This window comes from Sus scrofa, chromosome 1 (assembly GCF_000003025.6).
Source record: "Sus scrofa isolate TJ Tabasco breed Duroc chromosome 1, Sscrofa11.1, whole genome shotgun sequence".
NCBI lineage: Eukaryota > Metazoa > Chordata > Mammalia > Artiodactyla > Suidae > Sus > Sus scrofa.
The window spans coordinates 76,308,876-76,332,586 of NC_010443.5; the positions used below are offsets into that span (position 1 = coordinate 76,308,876).

The 23,711-nt window shown below is 40.0% G+C and overlaps 1 protein-coding gene across 1 annotated transcript in view; it reads right to left on the reverse strand.

Moving 5' to 3' along the window:
- The window catches only part of METTL24 (methyltransferase like 24), a 123,821-nt gene that overhangs the window by 64,907 nt on the left and 35,203 nt on the right, over window positions 1–23,711 (reverse strand). Inside the window, exons 2-4 of the mRNA XM_003480300.4 lie at window positions 20,927–21,025; window positions 13,238–13,377; window positions 3,475–3,703 (exon numbers count right to left, since the gene is read on the reverse strand). Of these exons, the coding sequence (XP_003480348.1) occupies window positions 3,475–3,703; window positions 13,238–13,377; window positions 20,927–21,025 (468 nt within the window). The remainder of the gene's footprint in view (window positions 1–3,474; window positions 3,704–13,237; window positions 13,378–20,926; window positions 21,026–23,711) is intronic.

A 23,711-nucleotide genomic window follows, 5' to 3' on the forward strand; every position in this document is an offset into this window, starting at 1 on the left:
AATCACACAACAGAACAGAAGTTTTATAGTTAATGGTGGGCTCTCTGCCCAAAGAAGCAGCAAGTGGTATTCCTTTTAGGGTCCAAATGGACACTCAGCCTCAGGGGCAAGTCTCCAGGTGAGGAAGAACCCACAACCCCCAGGAAATCCAGCTCCACTTAGGTCCCCTGACTGGTAGCCCCAACCCCATGGTCTATATCTTCCCTACATTAATTCTCAGCAGCTTATTTCATTTCTATACAACAAAGTATTTACTTTCTATACAGTCGCCAGCAAAGCTGTTCAGTGCCTTGAGGCAGCAAGAAATAATAGTTCTTCTAAGCCTAAGTCTAAGGTACCGATTCTCTTCAATTTCACACAAAGTTTTCATTAAAAATTCTGGACTAGAATTAGGTGCAGTTAACAATTTTCAGAAAAGTCTTTGATATATTTTCCCTGAAAACAAGGAAAGAGAGAAAAAGATGTTCCTATACAATTTAGTAAAAAATTTACTGAAATTGTTAATAAAAATTCTTGGAATTTAAAATCAAATGACAAATTCATGCCATGCATCCTGCTGGAGGCTTTCACACTGTGCTCTCTGATCTAATTCTCAGAAACAATCCATTTAGGTGGTATCATTGTCCTCATTTTACCGGCAATCAAACTAAGTGCCAGAAAGGTTAAATAATTTGCACCCAATGCCAAAAACCAACAAGAGGATCCATGCCTCAAACCCAGAGCAATGAGCTTACAGGGATAATAATAATAATTTCTCATTAGCCAGCCTGGGTCATTTAGGATACTGTTCAATAAAGTCTTTAGAAAAAAGGATCCATTACAATTAATATGAGCAGAAATTTCAGATTCGATATTTCTAGTCACATTCTGGAAAAATTCTTATTCATAGTTATAGCAACAAGCACTTCAGCCAAGAGAAGACAGTTAATCATTTCAAATAATGCTGAATCCAGGTGATTTTATTCCCTGACAGACTGGGCTTCCAATGCACATGCTTTTGCTGATGCAGCTACTCTCACTTGATGCTTTAGGAATGTTTATTTATTTATTTAGTTTTGATTTACAGTTTGAAGTTAAAATTACCAAAGAGTTTTAAAAGCAGTATGAAAACCATGTGATCTTACTGTCACCCCCTCAGAATTCTGCCTTTTATTTTTGCCTACGTTTTTTTCCTGAGTGGCTAGAATCTAGGTATGGCTAAAGAGAAGAAAAATAATTTCTTAACATGAGAAACACTGCAAAACTATATGAGATATTTTAAATTCATCAAGTGAAAACAAAACAATAGAAACCTTTTTGGTTTCTATGGACTTTCATTAAAAGTGAGTGAAAGAGGCAAGGCAAAAGCACTGACATTTTTCAGTGTTTTTGTTCCTATTTGTTTTCCCTACCAAAGCTACATCCTATTTACCAGGGTCTGTATACATGCAGAGAAATGAAAACAGACCTTGCCTGCTGTAGGCCAGAAACAAGGTTTCCTTTTATCTGGCACCACACAGCTCCTAGAAACATGTTCCTAATGGAAGCAATCACTTACCAGTGGCTTTAGTTTTTGTTGTTTTTGTTTTAAAGTATTCTCCCAAAAACATCTCCATGAAAGAACATCAGCATTGTTTAAATTTTCAACAAGGGACTTTTTTTTTAAGGGGCCAATACATACCTGGCAATTCTGAACCAGATCGCTTTCATTATTAATGAGATTTTTTTCATCTACTTTTTTAAATTGTGGTAAAATACCCGTAACATAAAATTGCTCTCTCAATCATTTTTAAGTGTCATTATCAGTGTTTTCAATAAAAACAATAGCCTTAGGAATATTAAAAAAATCTTTTGAAACACTTATCCCTTTTAGTTATCACTGTAAACATTGCTGCTGCCTCAGGAACAGTGTTGTAACTTAATCTACAGCACGAAGGATTGCCCACTGCAGCTTCCATAGAGTTCAACAAGCACAATTCAGGTGCCTGATTATCTGAAAACTTTTTTTCATATGAAATGTGGCTTTGATAAATTATATCCACAGTCATTTTTCAAAGTCTCATTTTATCCTCACATTTACCAAATCTTTGGCTAAAATATTACAGAAAAAAAAGCAAAATGGCTTTGTGTTTCACCTCTTTGCTCTACTCCATCTTTTCTTTGAAGAGTGGAGGTGGATAGGGCTAGGATGTCAAGAGCATTAAGAAGGATCAGCAAGACTCCTAAATGAACACAAAGAATCAGTAGTTAGCTCTTTAATCTAGAGTTGACATGTTAGAGAGTAAAGCCTACAGTTTCAGCTACAAAAGACATGTCCATGAAGGTAACAAGCAGTGAAAACAAAATAAAGTTCTGAAAAATGCTCCCACTTATCTGGATTCTGTTTCAAAGATTTTAAACCCCCAAACCCTATATGTGTTTCATTAAGGCTCCTAAATATTAAGTGCTAGTTACTCTCAATGGCAAACCAAAATACAAAGATAAAATTTAAAACACATGTTAAAAGAATAGCAAGTTCTTTGAAGTTCTTGAATAAGTTTCTGCTGACCAATTAAAGGAAGTTTTTGTTTTCTGTTTTGAGTTTGTTTGTTTGTTTTTTTAAGAGAAAGAAGAGGAGGGGGATGGGCAGGAGAAAGAGGAGGGTGGGAGAGGAAAAAAAAACAATGGAGAGGAAAAGTCTGTATTAAAGACTAAGCAGTCAACTCAAGTTTAAAATTGAGTTCCATGTACATTGTATCTCGGAAACACCCATTCCGGCATGTCTTAAATTACATGCCATCTCTGATTGGGAATAATAGGCCATGATAAGCCAAGTTCAAGAAGAATTGGCAATCAAACACAAGTATCTGCCTAAAGAATGCTATTAGCCATGTCTACACTAAAAAAAAAAACACCGTTCAAAGACTGAGTTTCCTTTTACTATCCATTCACAATAAAATATGTGTAGAGATTTGACATCTTTTGACATAATTAGATCAGTTCTAATAAACATATATTCATTTAATTTTACAAAGTACATTTTAATCAAAGCTATACACATTTTCTGACCTTTAAGAGCCTGACAGAATCAAAAATCACTGTCACAGCAGTAAGAAACATGATACACAAGTAATCTCTTATTAATCATAAATCTGGCTCATTACTTTTTATATTTGAAGCTGACATCAGCAGTTTGCTCTATCTGGAAATTTAAAATCAACTGCCAAACGGAAATGGTACTCTTGAGCCCATGCCAAAAGTCAGTTTCTTAGTCTCCTTGCCCAGTCTTGGTCAAAATAGGAGTGGAGTAGAGTAGACAATAACTAAAATCGTGAAATCAATGTAAATATCTGTATCTTTGTCTAAACTTTTTAATCTACAGAGCTGACTCTATAAATAATTAATCAGTACAGATAAAACTGGGCCTTCGCCTATCCAATCCTTGGGCTGTGTGTTTTTAAAAAAAAGCTTATGAGTTTGTTCACTTTAAATATGAAATCAAATGAAAAATCTGACCTTGTGATGTCCAAATTCATTCAAAATGGTCCTCAGTTTTCTGGTGCTGCTGTACGGTTTTTGGGCAGCAACAGCTGGGTGGGGGTCCCGCCAGTTGATGGACAAGCGGTGATACCAAAGACGCTCGTTTTCCAGAACGTGAGCTGATTTAACACTAGGATCAAAACGATGCACTTCACATCCATCATTGGCCATGCCAACCTCAAAACGGGTATCATCACTTCCCAGCCTGTAAAGAAAGTGGATGGGAATCAACAACCAAAAAATATAATAGAGCAAAAGTATTGAAGTAACAAAAATGACACTGCCAGGGCCAATTTTCTTAGTCATATCAAGCCTTCTCTTGTTTTACTACACTACTAGCTGTACACATTCAATAAACCTTCCTTCATAAAAAAGCATTAATCCTAACAGCTTCTGGGTAAATGAAAGTAGAGAAATTATGTGCTAAATGAGGATCAGAGAATCACATGTTCAAACATGTAAAAGCACATCAAAATGATTTTTTAAAGATATAAACTATAGTAGCAATGAAACAAAAAGACTATATAGTCATCTTAAGAGATTTGCTCAGAATATGTCAAAAATATAAGTCCCAGGATCCTTAGGGAGAGGTGCATTCTACTAATGAGGTAATAAGTTATCTCCCTTGTAAAGGCCACAGTGCTGTGTATGCAGTTTGACTTAAAGACAACATCTGTTTTCTTGGAAATAGAGTAAATTTTAAATAGTACAGTTAAAAAAAAAAGGTAGATGTATGCAGTTCTATTACATCTGGTACTCAAGCAGAAAAAGAGGTATATCACTTAAATTCACATCAACTGAGGGAAGAAATCATGAATTAATTTTACTTAAGTACACAGGTAACACATGGAACATTCATATACCTATGAATTTTTAATAGACTCAGAAATATTCCTTACTTGGTTATGTAAGGTTTGTAACTGACTGAAGCATAATTTTGAATGAAAAACATGAAATTAACTGAGAGAGGATGATTTTTTAAATGGCAATTATGACTTGCCCAAAATACTATAATTAGATGTGATTGAAGATAACAAAATCCTGCAGAGTATCTATAATGCACTGGCCAAACCTGAACCCAGTGCAGAAATAGCGTTTTAATCTTCTAGACTCTACTAGTTAAGACTATTTTATAATTTGGAAACATACAAGCTCATTTAGTTAACAATTTAGTTAACTAAAATAAGTCCTCAGAACAGAGATCTTTCACCAAGACATTCTTTTTAAAAAAATTTTTTTAATGAATTAATTTATTTTTTAGGCCACACCTGTGGCATATGAAATTTCCCAAGCTAGGGACTGAGTCAGAGCTGCAGCTGCCGGCCTAAACCACAGCCACAGCAACTTAGGATCTGAGCCATGTCTGTGCCCTGAACCACAGCTCAAGGCAATGCCAGATCCTTAACCCACGGAGCAAGGCCAGGTATCAAACCTGCATCCTCATGGAAACTAGTCAGGCTCGTAACCCACCAAGCCACAACAGGAATTCCACACCAAGACATGCTTAATACTCTATGTGCCTTCTTTTTTTTTTTTTTTTTTTTGCTGTTGCTTTTTAGGGCCACACCTGCAGCACACGGGCTAGGGGTCAAATCAGAGCTAGAGCTGCTGGCTCACACCGCAGCCACAGCAACACAGGATCCTAGCCATGTCTGTGACCTATACCACAGCTCATGGATCCTTAACCCACTGAGTGAGGCCTGGGATCGAACACACATCCTCATGGATCCTAGTTGGGTTCATTAACTGCTGAGCCATGATGGAAACTCCCTATTTGCCTTACTCTTTCCCTTCACTCCCCACTACATTGCTTTATTCTCACTGGACTCATGTCATATCAGCCCTCTGCTATCTCTCAGATATAAACCTCTTGACATTTTTGACTAGAAAAAGATTCAGCACTCTTCTCACAAACTCACTCCCATTCTTTATATCTAAAAGATCCTGTTTTCTATTTTTAATCTCCTATTGAACCCACCCAGCTTGGGCCCCTGAAATCTCTATCTAAGCTTTCCAATTTGTTACTTATCTAATCTGGTGTTGCAGACTGACTCACTTGTCCTAACTCTTCACCCCAATATCCACACTACTACCACATTCATCATGAATAGAGTGTCCTTTCCTGCCCCCTGATTTTTTGGCATGGCTATGTGACTTGCTTTTTGGAAGGAAGGGACATGATACCAGTCCTGATACTATGCTTCTAATGCTTCAGTTCACTCTCTTGTACCATCATTGTGATAAAAACCTACCCTGGACAGCTTGCTGGCCTCAGGAAAACAAAAGACAGTGAGCAGAGGTGCCCCAGCCAATTCACCGGCCTTCTACGAAACACAGAGCTGCCCTCAGCCACCTCAGCCTGAGAAGTCTCTCGGCCAAGCCTGGCCTAAATCAACTAAAACCCAGCTGATGTGCAGACATGTAAGCAATAATAAATAATAGTTTTAAACTACTGAGTTCTAGAGTGACTTATTACACAGCAATAGCTAACTGATAAACCTGGCATTAAATCTAAATCCAAGAGTTGCAGTAGACACTATAAAGCATTTTTCAATAGACAGATTTGTTTCCATATAGATAAGAATGTTATATAGAGTTCACCTATACCAAGGAATTTTTTCATTTAATTGAATCTGGAAACTTAGAAGAGCAAACTCATATTATCATAGATCACCCAATGGAAAAATGGCAGTTTTGTAGCTTTACTAAAAGAACAAAACACTAGCCCAAAAAAGTGCTCATTAAATATAATTTGTAGATAAATTTTCTAGAGCATAGAAATTTGTCTCTGGATTTTCAAAATATTGTTTCAAAAAAAGATTTTCCAATATAAAACATGTGTGTATTTTAATCAAGGCCTCAAAAAAATTAAGAATTAACCACACACAGTTGTGTAACTAGTATTCTTAGTACTTTATTATATATTAATGTTTTCAATTTCTTTTAATTAAAACCAATAAACTTAGAAAAAGTTCAAGTTGTAAAGTAACTTGAAATGAATGATGAAAATGAAAAGTAAATACTTCCTACCACTAGAATTTTAGCCATCAATTTCCAGAAATAATCAGCAGTTTTTTGTGTATTCTTTCAGAAATCTTGTGCACATGTACAAGTGCTCTCTATTAGAAATATTATAAGTATATACAAATACACATATATGTTAATCATTAGATGGTAAAATTTGTAATTTTTTGTTAAGTTACTTTTACTAAATAAAATCCACTTAATCTAAATATATAGTATGTCCTGATTTGGAGAGTAATAAGCTACAATTATTTAGTCAATATTTGAATTCTTATTTTCATTTATTAAAAATGGGGATTTTCTGTCATGGCACAGCAGAAAAGAATCCAACTAGGAATCATGAGATTGCAGGTTTGATCCCTGGCCTCTGCTCAGCTGATTAAGGATCCTGCATTGCTGTGGCTGTGGTGTAGGCCAGCAGCTATAGCTCTGATTCAGCCCCTAGCCTGAGAACCTCCATATGCTGTAGGTGCGGCCCTAAAAAGCAAAAAAAAAAAAAAACAAGGACTTCTTCAAGCTTAGTTTAAATTAGTCAAGGTTGTGGTAGATGTAAAAAGAGGAAGAACAAAGGTAATAAACACACATGTTGCAAAAAGTGGCCCAAAGTGGTTAAAATCAGGACTCAAATCCAATCCAGGTAGTACCAAAGCATGTGTTCTTTACACTCTACCTCACTTTAAATAAGCATGGGACACAGGATCATGGAAGGAATATTTGTGATCTTGGGAATCTGGGGAACTGTCAACTACTAGACAATAAAGCTCCATTAAGAAAAGGGCTGTGTCAATCTTGCTTATTTCTGAATCCCCAGTGCTGAGTAAATAGATGAGTGATGATAGACAAATCCACATAATGCTGCCCTAAGGGAAAGAAAGCTGTTACGTAGGGTCTGGAATTCCTAGAATATATAGTACAATATCCAACATGGCATGGGATGGGCTATACATATAAAACACAGATCATATGGCTTTTACCTCAAGGTCTGAAATAGTTATTCAAGTTCCTGTCATCACATCTGCATTCCAGCCATCAGGAAAAGTAAAAGGGGAAGTAAACATCACATCTTCTCCTCCTAGGGGCATGGCCTAGAAACTGCACACGTCACTTGCACTTATATTACATTGCTCAAAGCTAGTCATATGGCCGTTTATAGCTGCAGGGAAGGCTGCCCTGATAAACTCAGGAGTTTTGTTACCAAAGAAGAATGGAAGAATGACTATTGGAGAACACTACCAATTCCTGCTACAACTCATTTCTGAAATAGTTAAGCAGTTAATAGGTATATTCAAAGGTATAAACCTTCATGAATACTAACCTACACCTCTACATGGGGGAAAGATAAAATTATATAACTCATGCTAATAAATATTATGCTGTATATAGTAATGTATGCGGTTTTTTTGTTTGTTTTTGTCTTTTCATCTTTTTAGGGCCACACTCGAGGTTCCCAGGCTAGATGTCTAATCAGAGCTGTAGCCGCCAGAGTATACCACAACCACAGCAACTCGAGACCCGAGCCGTGTCTGTGACCTACACCACAGCTCATGGCAACGCCAGATCCTTAACCCACTGAGCAAGGCCAGGGATCGAACCCACAACCTCGTGGTTCCTAGTCAGATTCATTAACCACTGCGCCACAATGGGAACTCCAGTAATGCATGGGTTTGAGATCACAACAATCTCTTCAGCATAGAAGGGCCATCAAATCTGACAGATTTGTTGAAGTAACAGGAAGGGGGAGGATTTTAGGACTAAATTTCCAAAGGTAATAGAATAACAGAGGAACCATCGTGGCCCTCCTCTCCTGATGTCTCAGAGAGCAACAACCAGGATCCCTTACATGTGGCTGTGTAGGCTGTACACTAAACAACTCTAGGGGGCACCACTCACATCATAGTCACCACAATGATAATTATCCAGCAGATGGCAGTAAAGGTTCTTGAGGGAGGAGACGCCTTTCTTAAGTTGTATAAAGGTGCTCCTTGGACTAGCTACAGTGCTGGCAACTGCATGCTCTTCAAAGCTACTCAAAGGTAGAAAGGATGGATGTGGCACTATTTCAAGTCCTTGGTTATTCTTTTAAGAATATTCCTAAGAGTATTAATGTGACTGTCCTTTCTGTCCTACACATGAAGAGATGCTCAAGGTCACTAGCCAACTGGGAGAAACAAAGAAAACCATAATGAGATACCACTTCACATCCACTAGGATGGCTATAATAATAATAATTAAAAAAAAAAAGACTAGTAATAGTAAGCGTTGATGACAGAGAGGAGAAACTGGAATCTTCATACACTGCTGGTGGGATCATAAAATGTATATAACCAAGAAAAGTGAAAACATATGTCCACACAAGAACTTGTACATGAACGTGCACAGCAATATTATTCACAGGAACCAAACAGTGGAAACAACCCAAATGTCCATCAACTGATGAGTGGATAAATAAAATGTGGTATATCCATACAATGGAATATTATTTGGCGTAAAAAGGAATAAAATGTTGTTACATGTTACAGCATGGAGGAACCCTGAAAGCATTATGCTAAACAGAAAAAGCCAGTCAAAAACAGGCACATACTGCATGCTTCCATTTCTCTGAAATGTCCAGAATAGGTCAATCTACAGAGGCAGAGAATAGATTTGTGCTTTCCTAGGACTGGAGAAGGAAGAGGAAGAAGAGGGTTGGAGAGAATTGGAAATGACTGCTACTTGGTTCAGGGCTTCTTTCTTGGAGTGATGAAAATGTTCTAAAATTTACTATGGTGACTAGAAACCACTGAATTATGCCTTTTAAATGGGTAAGTTGTGTGGCATACGAATTATATTTCAACAAAGCTGTTTTAAAAAATAAAAAAATTGGGGCAGATATAGGGAACGTTTTCAACTCTCATCACTGAAGACACTAATGCTGGAAGAAGACAAATTAGTGTTTTCCTCAGGAGTTTCAGCTGTCCATTCCTCATTCCAGCAGGAACTAGAGAATCTGGCCAAATAATTACCCAGATCTGTGAACTGCCAACTGGGAAGAACTAGATTTTCCAAAGCATAAATGACACTGAATAGTAGATAATAATATTTTACAATTATTAATTATTATTAAATATCATTGCATAAAATGCCAAAATTTCATCTAAAACATATATCCTCAACAGGGATAATATCATCCCTAAGAGGCAAAAATTGATTCCTTTTTTTTTCTTTTTTGGCCACCCCATGGCATATAGGCCAGGGATCAGATCTGAGCCTCAGTTGCCCCCTAAGCCACAGCTGCAGCAACGCTGCATCTTTAACACACTGAGCTGGACCAAGGATCCAACCTGCATCCCAGAGCTCTCAAGATGCTGCCTATCCTGTTATGCCACCATAGGAACTCCCAGAAATTGACTTTTAAGCGTCAAAAAAGGACTTCCTGTTTTTACATCTAAAGCATAGATTAGACATACATCAATAGATACACAGTGTACCTATAGCATTAAAATTTCAAGAGGAGGATGATTAGGAAAAAAAATTTTCTAAAACAGGTCCTTGGGTCCATGATTTTCTGACTCCTCATTCATACAGAATATAAACTGTTGTGCTAATTAAACTATTTAAAGACAAAATTTTGGCTCTAGAGCTCATTCATTCCTCTTGAAATGCTCAGGGCAACCAGACGTCCCAGATTTTCTATATAAGATATTGGCTCTTGTTGCCTAACCATGTATCATGTATTAAATTTTCTTCTGTCTTATGCTGAGAATTTATGCCTTGAAACCAAATGGTACAACATACCAGAGAACTAAAGAAGAGATGAAAAAGATTTACCAATATATTATTCCTTCTCAAGTCTTCTACTTCCACTTCTACCCCTAAATATAATCTTTAGCAGGAAGGATAAAAAGGTGATTTTTTTTTTCCTAATTCACTTTAGCTACCACCCTCATCCCACCCCATCAGCTCTCCACTTCACAGAGCAAAAGACTTGCAGGGCAGGCCCCGTCTGAAGTCGTGCAGTAGACAGCATTCTCATGTGAACCCACAGCCTCTCCTCACTTCTCTTCCCCCTCTCTGTAACATAACCTTCCTTTTCATTGCCTTCCCCTATTTTAATTGCTCTATTCTACTGCTTTTCAAAACTAAACGGGATCTGCTTTTAATTTTCATCTGAACTTTTACCCAGAGTGCACTCTCCTAGAAAAAAAAAATGTCTTTTACATTAACGGCAGAATAAAAAGCTCTGACTTCTAGTAAAGAAATTTCAGACATCAGAGAGAAGGCAGAAGTGATAACCAGCTTCATTTCTTGGGTATGGAAGAAAGGTAGGACACAGATCAGAAGGAGGACATTCAGCCTCTGCCTTCTGATCCATATATCCTCAGATCTCTTCTTCCTCTCACTCCCAGAAGCTCACCCCCAGTTGTAGTTACCTTCGTCATGCTCAGTTAGGACAGGAATGGCTGGGCATAGCAGTGGTATGGTCTTGCTGCTGCCATAGCCCTGGCCCTTGGACGGAGGGGCCCCAAGATCCACTTGTCAGCTACCCTCTCTGCCTATCCCAATACTCCCAAATGCCTGCACCTCATTTCAGGACCACCAATTCTGGCCTGGGTCTTTCTTCCCTCAGCATCAGTCCAGATGTTGTCAGTCAGCTATTTACCTGCCTCTGAAGAAAGCAATTCACCCAAGAGGATTCTCAATCCTGAGTAACAGTACCATTGACATAAACATTCACTACCCAAAGCATCCTTTTTTTAGGGCATAAGAAATATTTTCTTTAGTTCTCAGTTTTCAATTAAGCGTTGTAAGGTTTTGAATCAAATGATGGCCCTTAAAATCTATTCATTCCTTTTCCCAGTAGAATTCAACTCTTCCAAATCTGCTCTTTACAAAGTTGATTTTGAAAAGCGAACATTTAAATGCAAAAAAGAAATCACCATTTTACATGTAATAATCTGAAATCTTGCAGTAGAACTGCTTTATCTAATGGCTCTAAAGTATAAAGAAAGCAAAAAGGAACCTGAAAAATTTCCCCCAAAACAGCTCTCCCAGTTTTGTTTCACTCAGTAATATGCTTTAAATGAAATTATTCCAGGGTGTAAAATATTAAGCAAAACATAAAGGCAGTTTGGGGCAAGAAAATAGGACCAAGCTGAGATCTCTAATTTGCATGTAGTACCATGCAATTATTTTTATGACCTACTTTCATACATTTTTAATATGATATAAAATAAACACTACTGTCACAACTTCCCATTCTTCCTCCAATCTGGCAGCATAGCTGGTGGGTTCCTTTAAAAAAAAAAAAAAAAAAAAAGAGCTCTGTTTTAATTGATTGGTTGAGCAATTCATTTCCTAATCTTCAGCCTCCTAGTTTAAACCATGGTAGAACCAGCTTCCCTCTTTAGTCTCTTTACCTCAAGCAATTGCTTATGCAGCAAATATATATGAGTGTGTACTATATATCCACTGATATACACCATGGCTCTTCATTTAACCCAGAGAAGAATGTTTCCATTATCACGAAACTCTTATTTGAAACTTTCGTTTTTTAAAAAAAAAATCCTGGAGGACTATAACTATAACTAAGAATTCTTGTTTGGTTAAGTTTGACAGCAATGGGGATCCTCTATGCATCAGCAACTTTAGGTAAGCATGCACATCACCCACCCAAATATCATCTAGGATTCTGGTTGGTACTTGTCACTCATGAGCCTGAATGTAAATCATTGAGGAGATGAAAGCATTGTCGTGGGAGAAGCAGATGAAACTTGTGAGGGTCACTGGTATTTTGTAAAGGACTCCAAGGATTTGCCTGAGAACCTAACCACACAGTTTCTACAGAGTCAACACAACAGGGTATTTCAAACAAGAATAACTCTCTCCTGCCTTTTTTTGAGACATATATAATTTATAAGTTTTCAGGACTCTTCATATGAATACTGGTATATTTGGTGAAATAGTCTCATTCATTATCTTATATTCACCCTTTTACAAAAAGCTCTCTAAGTCTGTTTATATAGGAATTCCCATTGTGGCTCAGTACTAACAAACCTCACTAGTATCCATGAGGATGTGGGTTGGATCCCTGGCCTTGGATTAAGGATCCAGTGTTGCTGTGAGCTGTGGCATAAGCTGGCAGCTGCAGCTCTGATTTGAACCCTAGCCTGGGAACTTCCATATGCCACACATGAGGCCATAAAAAGCAAATAAATAAATAAATAAATAAATTTGTACATTTAGGTCATTTTCAGCCTGAATAACTGAGTATCAATATTTCTGACACTTTTAACAAAATCTCACTGCTTCTACAAAAAAGTTTCCTCCTTTTTTAGTGTAAAAGTGTACACAAGTTTACTATTGGCATAAAACATAAGGAAGGCTCCAACAGTGGCCATTTGTCTTGGGTCATTCATCATAACTGTATAACATTTCTAATATACTCACTGTTCTTTTTTTTTTCCTAGGTACATTCAAAATATTTTAATGTTTCTAATAAGACTGCTCTAATTCTAGCTTGGAATCATTGGCTTTACCAAGTGGATCATCATCATGCTGAAAATGGAACTTGTCAACTTACTAACCCACAATTAAATGACAGATGAGTCTGAAACGATGGCAGGAGAAGAAGCATAGCACCTGTTATTCCTTGCAACCATTCATAATTTGTATTGCTGAAAAAGCCTTGACTGCCAGCAGAAGCATCTTTTGTTTTCTACTGTAAAAATGTACTTACCCTAAAGAATAGAGGCGGCACTGCTTGCTATGGATTTGATGAGCTAAGCCAAACCTGTCATCAAGACAGACTGACCAGGGCTTTTTTGTAGGGCTGGAGTCAGTAGCCAGGCTGTCTGTGCTCATGTGATCACATGCAATCTGTAAGGATTGGAAATCAAGTGAATAATTTAAAGCACTGGATGATAAATGGCAGGTAGAAACTTACTGCTTTCCCAGTCCCTGAAAACCATAACAGGAGAGTTACGGGCTTCTCTACAGCTAACTACCCCCTCCCCAGGGAAACACAAGGCTGCCGTAAAACATTTGGAGGAATTCCAAATTCTGGATTATAAGTAACCTCGTGGAGACTAGAGGCAGGTTTGAAGGGAAGTTAAGAACTGCTATAGCTTTATGCGCAGAGTGCACAGGAGAGAAAAAAATCAGGAACAAGGATGGCAGAGAGAAGGAGTCAGGAAAGGCTGGCAGAGATGCATTAGTCTTAGAGGAGGAACAGAAGTTGAGGCTGTGAGGCTGAGACCAAGAAGGGTGTTCCAAAGAGGAAGAGCAGTGCTTCCCAACCACAGGGTCTGTTACCCACAGTATTCCTATTAGAAGTTGTGAGATATGACCATAGGCATAGATCTTAGAAGGACAGGAGATATCTATTCCTTATCACAGGCAGGTGAGGTCACCATGGTCCAAAAGGTAGCATGTGTTAACCAAGGTAAACAGCTTCTCAGGGGTCAATTGAGACTAATACATCGTTCTTACTAGTAAGACAGTATTCTTTGTGATACACTCTTCTAATGAGCTTCTCGTGGGGGGAAGGGCAAGAGTCCAGGTCAGGAAGGAGTTTCTTCCTGAGCTAGCCAAAGCACCTCTCTTAACTCATTCTTCAAAATTAGACGAGAAAACCAAAGAGAACAAGGACGAGAAAACCAAAGAGAACAAGGAAGGAAGCAAGTTTCTGATTTCAAATGCGCATTAAGCAAATATACTTTGTGTGGAATTCTGACTTGTGTTTGAGGCTGGCACAGTGTGCACAGCTGAGGCTGGTGGAACCAAAGAAAACAAGTTCTGTGGCCAAGGTATTTATCTTACTGAGCAGCAGTATTTCCCTCTAATCCCACAAAACCCTCACAGTCATCATGATGCTCCATGAATCATGCAGCAGCTCTTGCTGTCGCACACAGACAACAGATCGCGCCAGATACAAAGGCTGTTTTGAGGTCCGTTGCTTTAATTCATTGGAAAACATAAAAGCGAACAATTTTCTCCTTAAAAATGATACTCTAGGCTTGCCCAACCCTTTTATTTAAGTGATTTTCCAAAGTGTTAATCTGAAAAGAGCATATTACATAGAGCCAGCATCTCCCTTATTCTTGCTATAATAGGGCTGGCCTGGCAAAATCATCCTAGCACTATCTATCAGTGACTGTGAGAGAGACTTCTGCTAGAATTTGGACATTTTATAGGAAAGCTTAAAAAGTGAAACCCTGAATATGTATTTATTCTTTTCTTTTGATGAAAGAAAAATTCAAATGTTAAGGCAAGAAAAATTTAAACATAAAATTTTATGACCCACTACTTGCCTTATACATGCAGACTCATTGGTGAGTTTTATGCACAATGCCAATATCTTATTTCCCTTAAAGGCAGTGACTAGTACAGAATAGACTGGGTCAGATGACTGGAGAGATACTGGGCCTCAATTAACAGTTCTTAGCTTAAATATTTACTCATGACCTTATTAATGTTTTTAGCTATTTTACTTGCACTCTGTCTATTTTACAAGATTATTGTTTCTTGCACTACCAAAGGTGTGATGGAGCCTCCAAAAAAATTAATGATGATTAGGTGACTTGAAACAGTTGACCAAATCTATAGTCCTATAAGATCAATGATTGTAATAGTTTGACTCTGGACACGGGAAGAAGCAAAAGAGGAAACATTTCCTGGACCATGACAGACTAGTAAGACAGGTGGTCCAGAAGATTTGGGCCACTCTTAACAGTAACAGCACAGTGAGTCGCCTATCAACCCAGTCCTCACCTGATCTGGGAATGCCTAGTGCCGTGGGACAAACTGACCACGAAGTGTCTCCCAAATCCTGGTCAACGTTAAGACTGAAAGGGAAAGGATGGTAAAATGTTGCCCACCATCCAGTTCTATAAGAATCAAGTCATCAGCCACTACAGTTGCTGATCTACAACACACCCTGAAAGGAATTTGGGGCAAAGATCAGGATGAGATACTTTGTACTCTGGAAAAACTGGAAGAATAGAGCTTCAGATAGTTAGATATTTTCAAGAGAAAATATATGAATCCAGTTTCTTGCATCTTCCCATACTTAGAAAAGCACTAAAACCATTAAGATTATCTATTCCTTGTTCTTAATAGTAAATTTCTATCAAGATGTGTGCTTGATTGCATATACCTCTCTGTCAAAATCATGCATCTGCCAGCCTCCCCCACTTACCTACTCAGAATAATCCTCAGAGCTCTCTGAGAGATCATCCCCCAGCTTATGATCCCCGGTTTGGTTTGAATACAATTTTCCACACCTTTCTCAGATTGAACATTGATTAATTTTTTGTTGAAATCCTCAACCCAGTATCTTTCTACTTCTCTATCCACGACCACAGTTTAAAGGAAAAAATCATAATAGAAAATGAACTGAATCTTTTCTCAGGCAACTAGTACAGAACACATTTATCAACACGTTAATTTGTATAGTTCATTTCCTACTATTCTCCCACAGATACATGGAAATTATTCCTCTGCCTTCCCACCTCCTGTCCCCACTCATCCACCCAAAGGGGAAGCTGCCAATCTAATTAGTCAAAGCTTGATGTTCATCATGTTTATTTTTACTAGTAGGCAGATTATAGTGCCTTAAACCTTCACTGGCACTCGGTTCCATGCCTTGCTTCCTGCAGGCAGTTAGTTAAACCAGGGAAGTTCAGTGGTCCCCAAAGACATGCCTGGACCTCCTAAGCCTGAGTCATTTGTTCTGGGGCAGCTTCCTCAGGTATTTTTATTAAAGTGGTATAATGATTCCCATTTGCTATTGTTTCTTTGTATGAACTCTCTAAGAACTTCCAAGAGACAGACCAGGAGATGGACATTCAAGGTGCTCATATACCCTCCCAAACCATTTAAACCTAACTCTAGCCTCTCCCACCATGTTTCTCAAAGTGTGGCCCACCTGCATTCTGATGGATGTGGGAGGACTTAAAAATGCAAATTCTTACATCCCACTCCATATCTGTAAAAGCAGAATCTTAGGCTGATACATGGGAACATGCATTTTAATAGGCTCCCCCAGGTGGAGTTTATTCTTATCCAGGTGGTCCTGTGAGTTTCCTGACAGCCTGTTGTAAAGCCCCACTGAAATATTCTAGCTTAGCCTCATCTGTGCCTTAGCAAATTAAGGGAAGAGGCTACACTTGGGCCAGCACCTTTCAACCGGAAACAGCAGCTCCTGCAAACTCACCCTTAACAAAGGGCTACTTACCTGACTCTTGGGGGTCTCTGATTAATTGGCCCCTACAATTAGCCAGAGGCACCCAAGAGTCAGTTAAGTAGTAATGGTCAGCTTCAGAGTTCTGAGGTTCAGCTGTTCCTCCTTTATGAATCTGGGGGAATGAGGTTTTCTTCTATTAAAGACGCACTTTAAGCATTTTTTCTTCTTCTACAGATTTCATCTTGCACATATCCTGCTGGAAAAACATTCTTTTCCATCCAATCTCCACTAATGTTCCCCTTTCCTCTCCTACCTCAAAAATATAACACAGAAGTTTTTCCATTTTAACCATTTATTAACCATCTCATTTATAGACATTAGCTTTTGAAAATTACTAGGAGTAATGAGTAAAATTCAGCTCCTAAAAATTAATTAAATATTGATTTTTCAAACTTTCTTATTAAGATTTATGGCCAGGGCTTCAATAAACTCTCTTGCAAGCAAAACCAGTGAGGGCAGTAACTCCTAGCTATGCTCTTACTCAGGTAATTATGCCTTTTCTCTCATTCTCTCTCTCTCTAATTCCCTTTGTAATTTTAGCCATATGAAAAGAATTAAGCCTGGACAAAGGAAAATAGACTCCAAGAAAAAAACTGTTTCCTGAGATGATTTTTAGTTATTTAACTTGAAGGGACCTAATTTATTTTCAGTTCATTTTATATCCCAAAAGCCTGAATAGCATTTCTGCCAACCCATAAGTAGAATCTGGCAAAGGGAACCCTTAAAATTCAGGGACTTTTGGCGAGAACCACTTCAATAATCACACTTATGTTAACGTAATCCATTATTTTGAAAGGTGAAATATCAAGGAAAGAGTTATATTTTTGTTGCTTTTAACCTAGTATGTGTGTGTGTGGCAATAAATATAATAGAAACTACTATTATAAATTTGTAAAATCTGGATCTCTGGATCCCTAGGTTCTTACGTTATTCTTACAAATAGATGGGTAGATGATTAGATAGATAGGCTGATTTTAAAACATTCTTTCCTTTTTAAAACAGCAACCATTGGGTAGACTAATTTTGTATTGCAAGCCATGCTTCCTGAAGGCATACGGTTTGGGGGCTGCCTTAAGAAGCTGGATCTGGAGGCCGCCTTTAGAACAGAGCACTGTGTCTATGATTTAACTGTTTCTTGTCAGCAACAGTGTATCATCTACTGCAAAACTCAAAGATGTAACCATGGCCTTTGACATTAGAAAGCAATACCTGGAGTTCCCGTCGTGGCGCAGTGGTTAACGAATCTGACTAGGAACCATGAGGTTGCGGGTTCGATCCCTGCCCTTGCTCCGTGGGTTAACGATCCGGCGTTGCTGTGAGCTGTGGTGTAGGTTGCAGACACAGCTCGGATCCCGCGTTGCTGTGGCTCTGGTGTAGGCCGGTGGCTACAGCTCCGATTGGACCCCTAGCCTGGGAACCTCCATATGCCGCAGGAGCGGCCCAAGAAATAGCAAAAAGACAAAAAAAAAAAAGAAAGCAATACCTAGTAAATCTGAACTTGATGTTCTGCCCACTCTACCAAAATACCATATTCTCTGGTGCCTCACTGAAAAAATGTAGGTCCCCAATCATGCCATCAAGGTCGCCAGGATGTACAAGTCCAGGGGCATCATCTCCACTTCCATCAATGTCACACTGTCTGGTGCTCTGTGCTTCTGTTCTCAAGCTCTCTCGGCCTATGGAAGCTTACCCAGCCATCTGTTCCCCCTATTAGAGATCACACAGCTTCTTGCACCCTAGCTGTTTACCAGTGTGTGGGGATATTAACTCAGGTTTGACATCCCAGCCAGTGCCTAGCAGTGTCATCCACAGAGCAAGTACTCAACAAAGGCCTACTGAATTGAGGAATGAATAAATCAGTGGTGAACATATCAAATGCTAGGCATTTAGGTACAAACTTGACCATGGGCATTTTTTTTTTTTTTTCTTCAAAGCAGCATAAGAGGATGGAGGTGGAATTTACTTAAGTACCAAGAGAGGTTTTTTTTTTTTCTCTTGCCCATTATGACTCACTACTGCTAACTGAAAATTTTAGGTAATAGTCACTCTCATATTCTGCCAGTTTTGTAGGCTTTTATTGTCAAGATGAGTTCTAAATGAGGCGTAAGCCCCCAGAGCAATCCAAAGGCACTGCATTAGCTAGAGAGGGGGGCGGGAGCAATGGTTAGTGGAATGCTGACTAAGAACCAGTTAGCGTTATCTCTGATAAACTCCTACCTGCTGGCCTAGTGACTCAGAAGCACACAAAAGCACAGGACTTAAGTTGGGTAAAACGACCTCTGATTACAAAACCATCATGAGGTCTGGAACTTGATCTCATTCTTTCTAGAGGACAAAAAAAATCTTGTGAGCATCAACAACCAAGTTTCTATTCTTACACTCATCAAGCTGAATAATAATTACATGTCCATTTACCTAACTTCCCAACTAGTTTGTTAGCCACCTGAGGGCAAAGACTGTATCCCCAAGGCCTAGCACATTTTCTGGCCCATGGTAAGTGCTCAGAAATACTTGGTTAATAACAATTCTACTCTCCTCTTAACACAGTACAAGCTCACAGAACTGCGAGGGACCTTAGAAATAATTTGATACAATCTCTTCCTTTTCAAGATCAGAACAGCCAGAGCCAGAGCAGGAAAATAAATTGCCCAGGGTCACAACATCAGACTACATCACAGGATGATTTTTTTCTAAGAATTTTTTTTCCTCTCAGCCTGGGAAAACTCCAAGAGGGGCTTGAAATGACCCTTTCATGCCTCAAGAACTTCTAAGTTAATATTTTACAAGTTACAGTTATATGTATTTCATTAAGCTGAAATACATATAAGATGGAATTTGGAGGCTTTCACATGGTTAATTTATTTGGGGGGGATGAGGCCCACAATTCTCAAATTCAACCTACAAATTTAACACCTCTCATTTTCCTCTGGGGCTTTTAAGGGCTTCTTCAAGTGCCAGGTAAGACATCTAGCTTCTTATTCTTCATGTAAAACCAAACTATAAAACTACGATTTCAGTATTTTAATTAAGTATGTATAAGTCCACCAAATTAATTTGCAGCAGCAAAATAAGATGAAATTTTGTAAAGCCCGGGGACCAATTTATCATCCCATTACTCATGATGAATTCGACAAGCTTTTACTTCCATGTCTAGGTGACAAATATTAAAATCCCTGGTTGTCTGACTGCATTACATGAGAAATGGGACTTTCTTTTACCCCTACACTAGCCTTCTAAAATTCTAGAAATCAGTGCTCTCTCATGGATGAAAAATGGGCTTGGCTGCCAGTAGGATTTAGAAGGGAAGCGGGAATGCCAAGAGCCAGTAGACTGAAGGGAAAGCAAAATAACCAGGGATCTTAGTTGCCACTCCAGTCCCACAACACAGCTTCCCAGGCTGCAGCTTCCCAGGCAGTCTGAGTTCCTAATTTACTAGCACCTCTCAGTTCAGAGAGAAGTTTCCCTCAGGCCTTGATTTCCTTTTCCGTCTTTCTTTCCCCAGGATGAAGCTACTTGAGAATGGAACCTCCTGATTAATGTGTCAAGAGCCACAGACACTCGTTAATGGACGGTCTCTGTCTGCTGGGGGCACTGGGCAGGAGCTGCCACAACGTGTTAAGTCACTAATGAAGGCTGGTACTCAGTAATGATTTAAAGTTCCCTAAGAATAGAGAGCCTTCGGATTCATTAGCTTCTCTTCCCACTGCCTGCAAAGTCTCCTCTGCTCTCTGGCCTGACACATCCCTGACTGCCAAGTTTCTGTGGCAGAAAAGCGAAAAGGCAGATTGCTCCAAAGATGAAATGGAACTTGAACTTCCAGATGATGGCTTTGGTTTGTGACACACTGGCCGGCCTACTCACATGCACAAAGCTATTGATTCAAATGGTTTTCCAAAGCAGTTTTCTAAAGTGAATCTCTAAAACATATCGACATGAATCATGAAAACATCTCAGGATGATGATACTCCTGGAAGAGATGAGATGCTGAAGCAGATGGAAGGCATCTTTTACCTGCTTCTAAGCGAGTGGATGTATTTATGCAGCAAGACCTCAAAAACTGCCCATCAAGTCCCTAACAGGAGGCACTGAGAACCTCCCCAGCCTCTCACTGACAAATCCTTTAAAGGGGACAATTAGCATATTTTACAGAGTCTCCAAATCCACTTGTGCCTGAAACACAACCTGAATGGTGCTGATGTATCTCAGGAACCTCAAGGCTTCTTCATCCAGGGACCGAGCAGGGCCTGCCCAAGGCTGGAGATCTATATGCCACCGGGGACCCTGTGGGGAGAAAACATAGGTCAGTGTATAAGGGATCAGGAGCTGGTGGTGGGGGTGGGAGGATGCGGAGCATCAGCAAGGCAAGGCTGCTAGCCTCCTGCAAAACAAATACAGCTGCACACAGGTGGAACAGAGCTGGTTTGAAGCTATTGTCATTAAGGCCACATCAGTCACAGAGAGACAAATGAGGCCTGGGAAAGCCCAGCTACCAGGTTAAACAGGAGACTGCAAAGGCCATAGAGGATGTCTGTCTCGAGCTTCTGGTCAAAGGAAAACTCCACTTGACCCCACCAGGCTCTCTCAACTGCAGCTTTATATTACCTTGGACCACTCCCTATTGTAGAGAAAACCTTCCTGATTATTACAGCTTCCAAGGATTAGAGCTTCAGATATAAATGCCTCATTAGGGCCAGTTTTGTTGTCATGACACCATAACTCCTCAATCCTTGGAGGGCTTGGGCACCTTCCCCCACCAGTGCAAGGGGACAGTGTGGGGCATCACTCAGTGTTCCAGACTATAGTGCACCTGGCCTCTGGACCATGCACCTGCTGACTGACCTTGGACCAGGCAGCACCATGGCTGGCAAAGGTGTCCTTTTAGCACTGCTGTAAAACCTCCACCTTTCAGCAGAGGACAGGAAGAGCTCCTAGGAGGCTAGTGATCAGAGATGAACCCTAAGCCCCCTCTGGAGCCAGGGTGGAAGATGAAGGGTTGGAGGAAAGCAGTGGCAATCTAGAAGAAACAAAAATGGGGATCTCTCCCATCAAAAGAAACACTAGTCATGAAATCTTTGCTAGAGCTCATTTCTCACCTAGAGTTGTCACCACCTTAAACATCCCTGAAGCTCACTGTGATCCCAAGGGCAGAGTAGAGCTCAGGGTGTAGGATGGGGAAGGGTGAGGACCCAGGCAGGGAGAATCCCCAGCAGCTAGCAGGGTGAACATCTAGAGTCAGGAAAGACTCTGAGTGTCAAGGCTCAGGGGTTCCTGCAGAGTAGTTAGGATGGGTCCCTAAACCCCACTTTATGGTGAGGAAGGGGCAGGGGAGGGTTCTGGGAATGAAACAAAGGGACTATTCATGTACACAGTATTCTCCAGTCAGGTATTGCAGTGGTCCACCCCAAATTCCTATGTTGAAATCCTATCACCCAATGTAATGATATCAGGAAGAAGGGCCTTTGGGATGTGCTTAGATCATGAGGGTAGAGCCTTCATAAATGGGATAAGTGCTCTTTTAAAAGAGACCCCACATAGCTCCCTAGACCTTACCACCATGTGAGGACACAGCAAGAAGACAGCCATGTCCAGCCCAAATGAGGGCCTTCACTAGAACCCAACCATACTGGCACACTGACCTTGGACTTCCAGCATCCAGAACTGCAAGCAATAAACTTCTCTTGTTTATAAGCTACCCAGTCCATGGTATTTTGTTATAGCAGCCAGAACAGATGAAGACAGGTATGATGGCAAGAACTGTCACCCAAAAAGAAACATCGAAACAGGTTAGCCCTCAGGCACGAGAGAGAGAGAGACGGGGGCGGGGGGGGGAGAGGGAGGGAGGGAGAGGGAGAGAGAGAGAGGACAGCCCCTAAATGGGGCGGTCCAGGTGACTTGGGGTTAAACTGAAAGTAAGGAGTGGGAGGCAAGCAGGTTAGCCAGTGTAAAGCCAGGTGTGTGGGTTTGGGGAAGAGGAGTGCACTCTGGCGTGAGGGTCCGAGAGAAATGCCAACAATTTACAAGGGATAAAGCAGATTAAGCATTAGGAGACACATATCACTGCACCAAGTCCCAAGAGCCCACAGTCTTAGTACCTGACAGTTCTGCATGACGTTACAATGGCCGAGTGCCCTGCAGTCCTCTGGACCAAAGAACCCACACTGATTTCCCATGGGCCACCTTTTCCTCAGGAATCCTAAAGGTGGGGCCAGGGTCATGAGCATGAAACCTGCACATTCTTAGGCCTGTGTTTGACTCAGTGCTGACACTGTCTTGAAACTCTTAATAATGTTTTAACAGAAGCCTCCACATTATTATTCTGCACTGAGCCCTGCAAATTATGTAGCCAGCCTGCCCTGAGGGGCACCTTTTCTGGGGAAACAGGCTCTTCATATAGCTGTTCTTGTTCTATGAAGGTTGAGTGGGCAGACTCTAGTCAGAGAGAGCCTGAGAACATTAAGTAATATATCCTCCCAGTTAAAGCCTTCTACCCCCTACTTCCCTTTTCCTTCTCAAAATTAGCTGTTGACTACCATTCAATCAAATAATTTTTTATCAAGCATCAGCCACTCTGTGCCAGGCAATGGTCAGCACACAAATGAATAAAACCTAGAGCCTCCTGGGAGGCACTCACAGTCTAGTGGCGGAGACAGATAAATACAAAATAAGTTTGACAGGGAAATGTTGAAACAGAGGAAGCTGTTCTTTTCTGGAAATTATTTAATTATGAAATCATAAATTATAGGCACATTCAAGTCCAGATGCCTCTTAGTTTTGCTTGGTCACATTCATTTTGCGTCTAATGGCAAGGAAGTGCCTTTCCAGGTTGCCACTGCTGTCAGTACAGCAAAACAATGCTATATGCAAGCTTGTCCAGACCTGGGGTTTAAAACTTCCATGTCACTGTTGTGGGGCCCTGACAAGTACCACAGCATCTGGCCCAGGAGCCTCTTGATGAAAATGAAAAAGT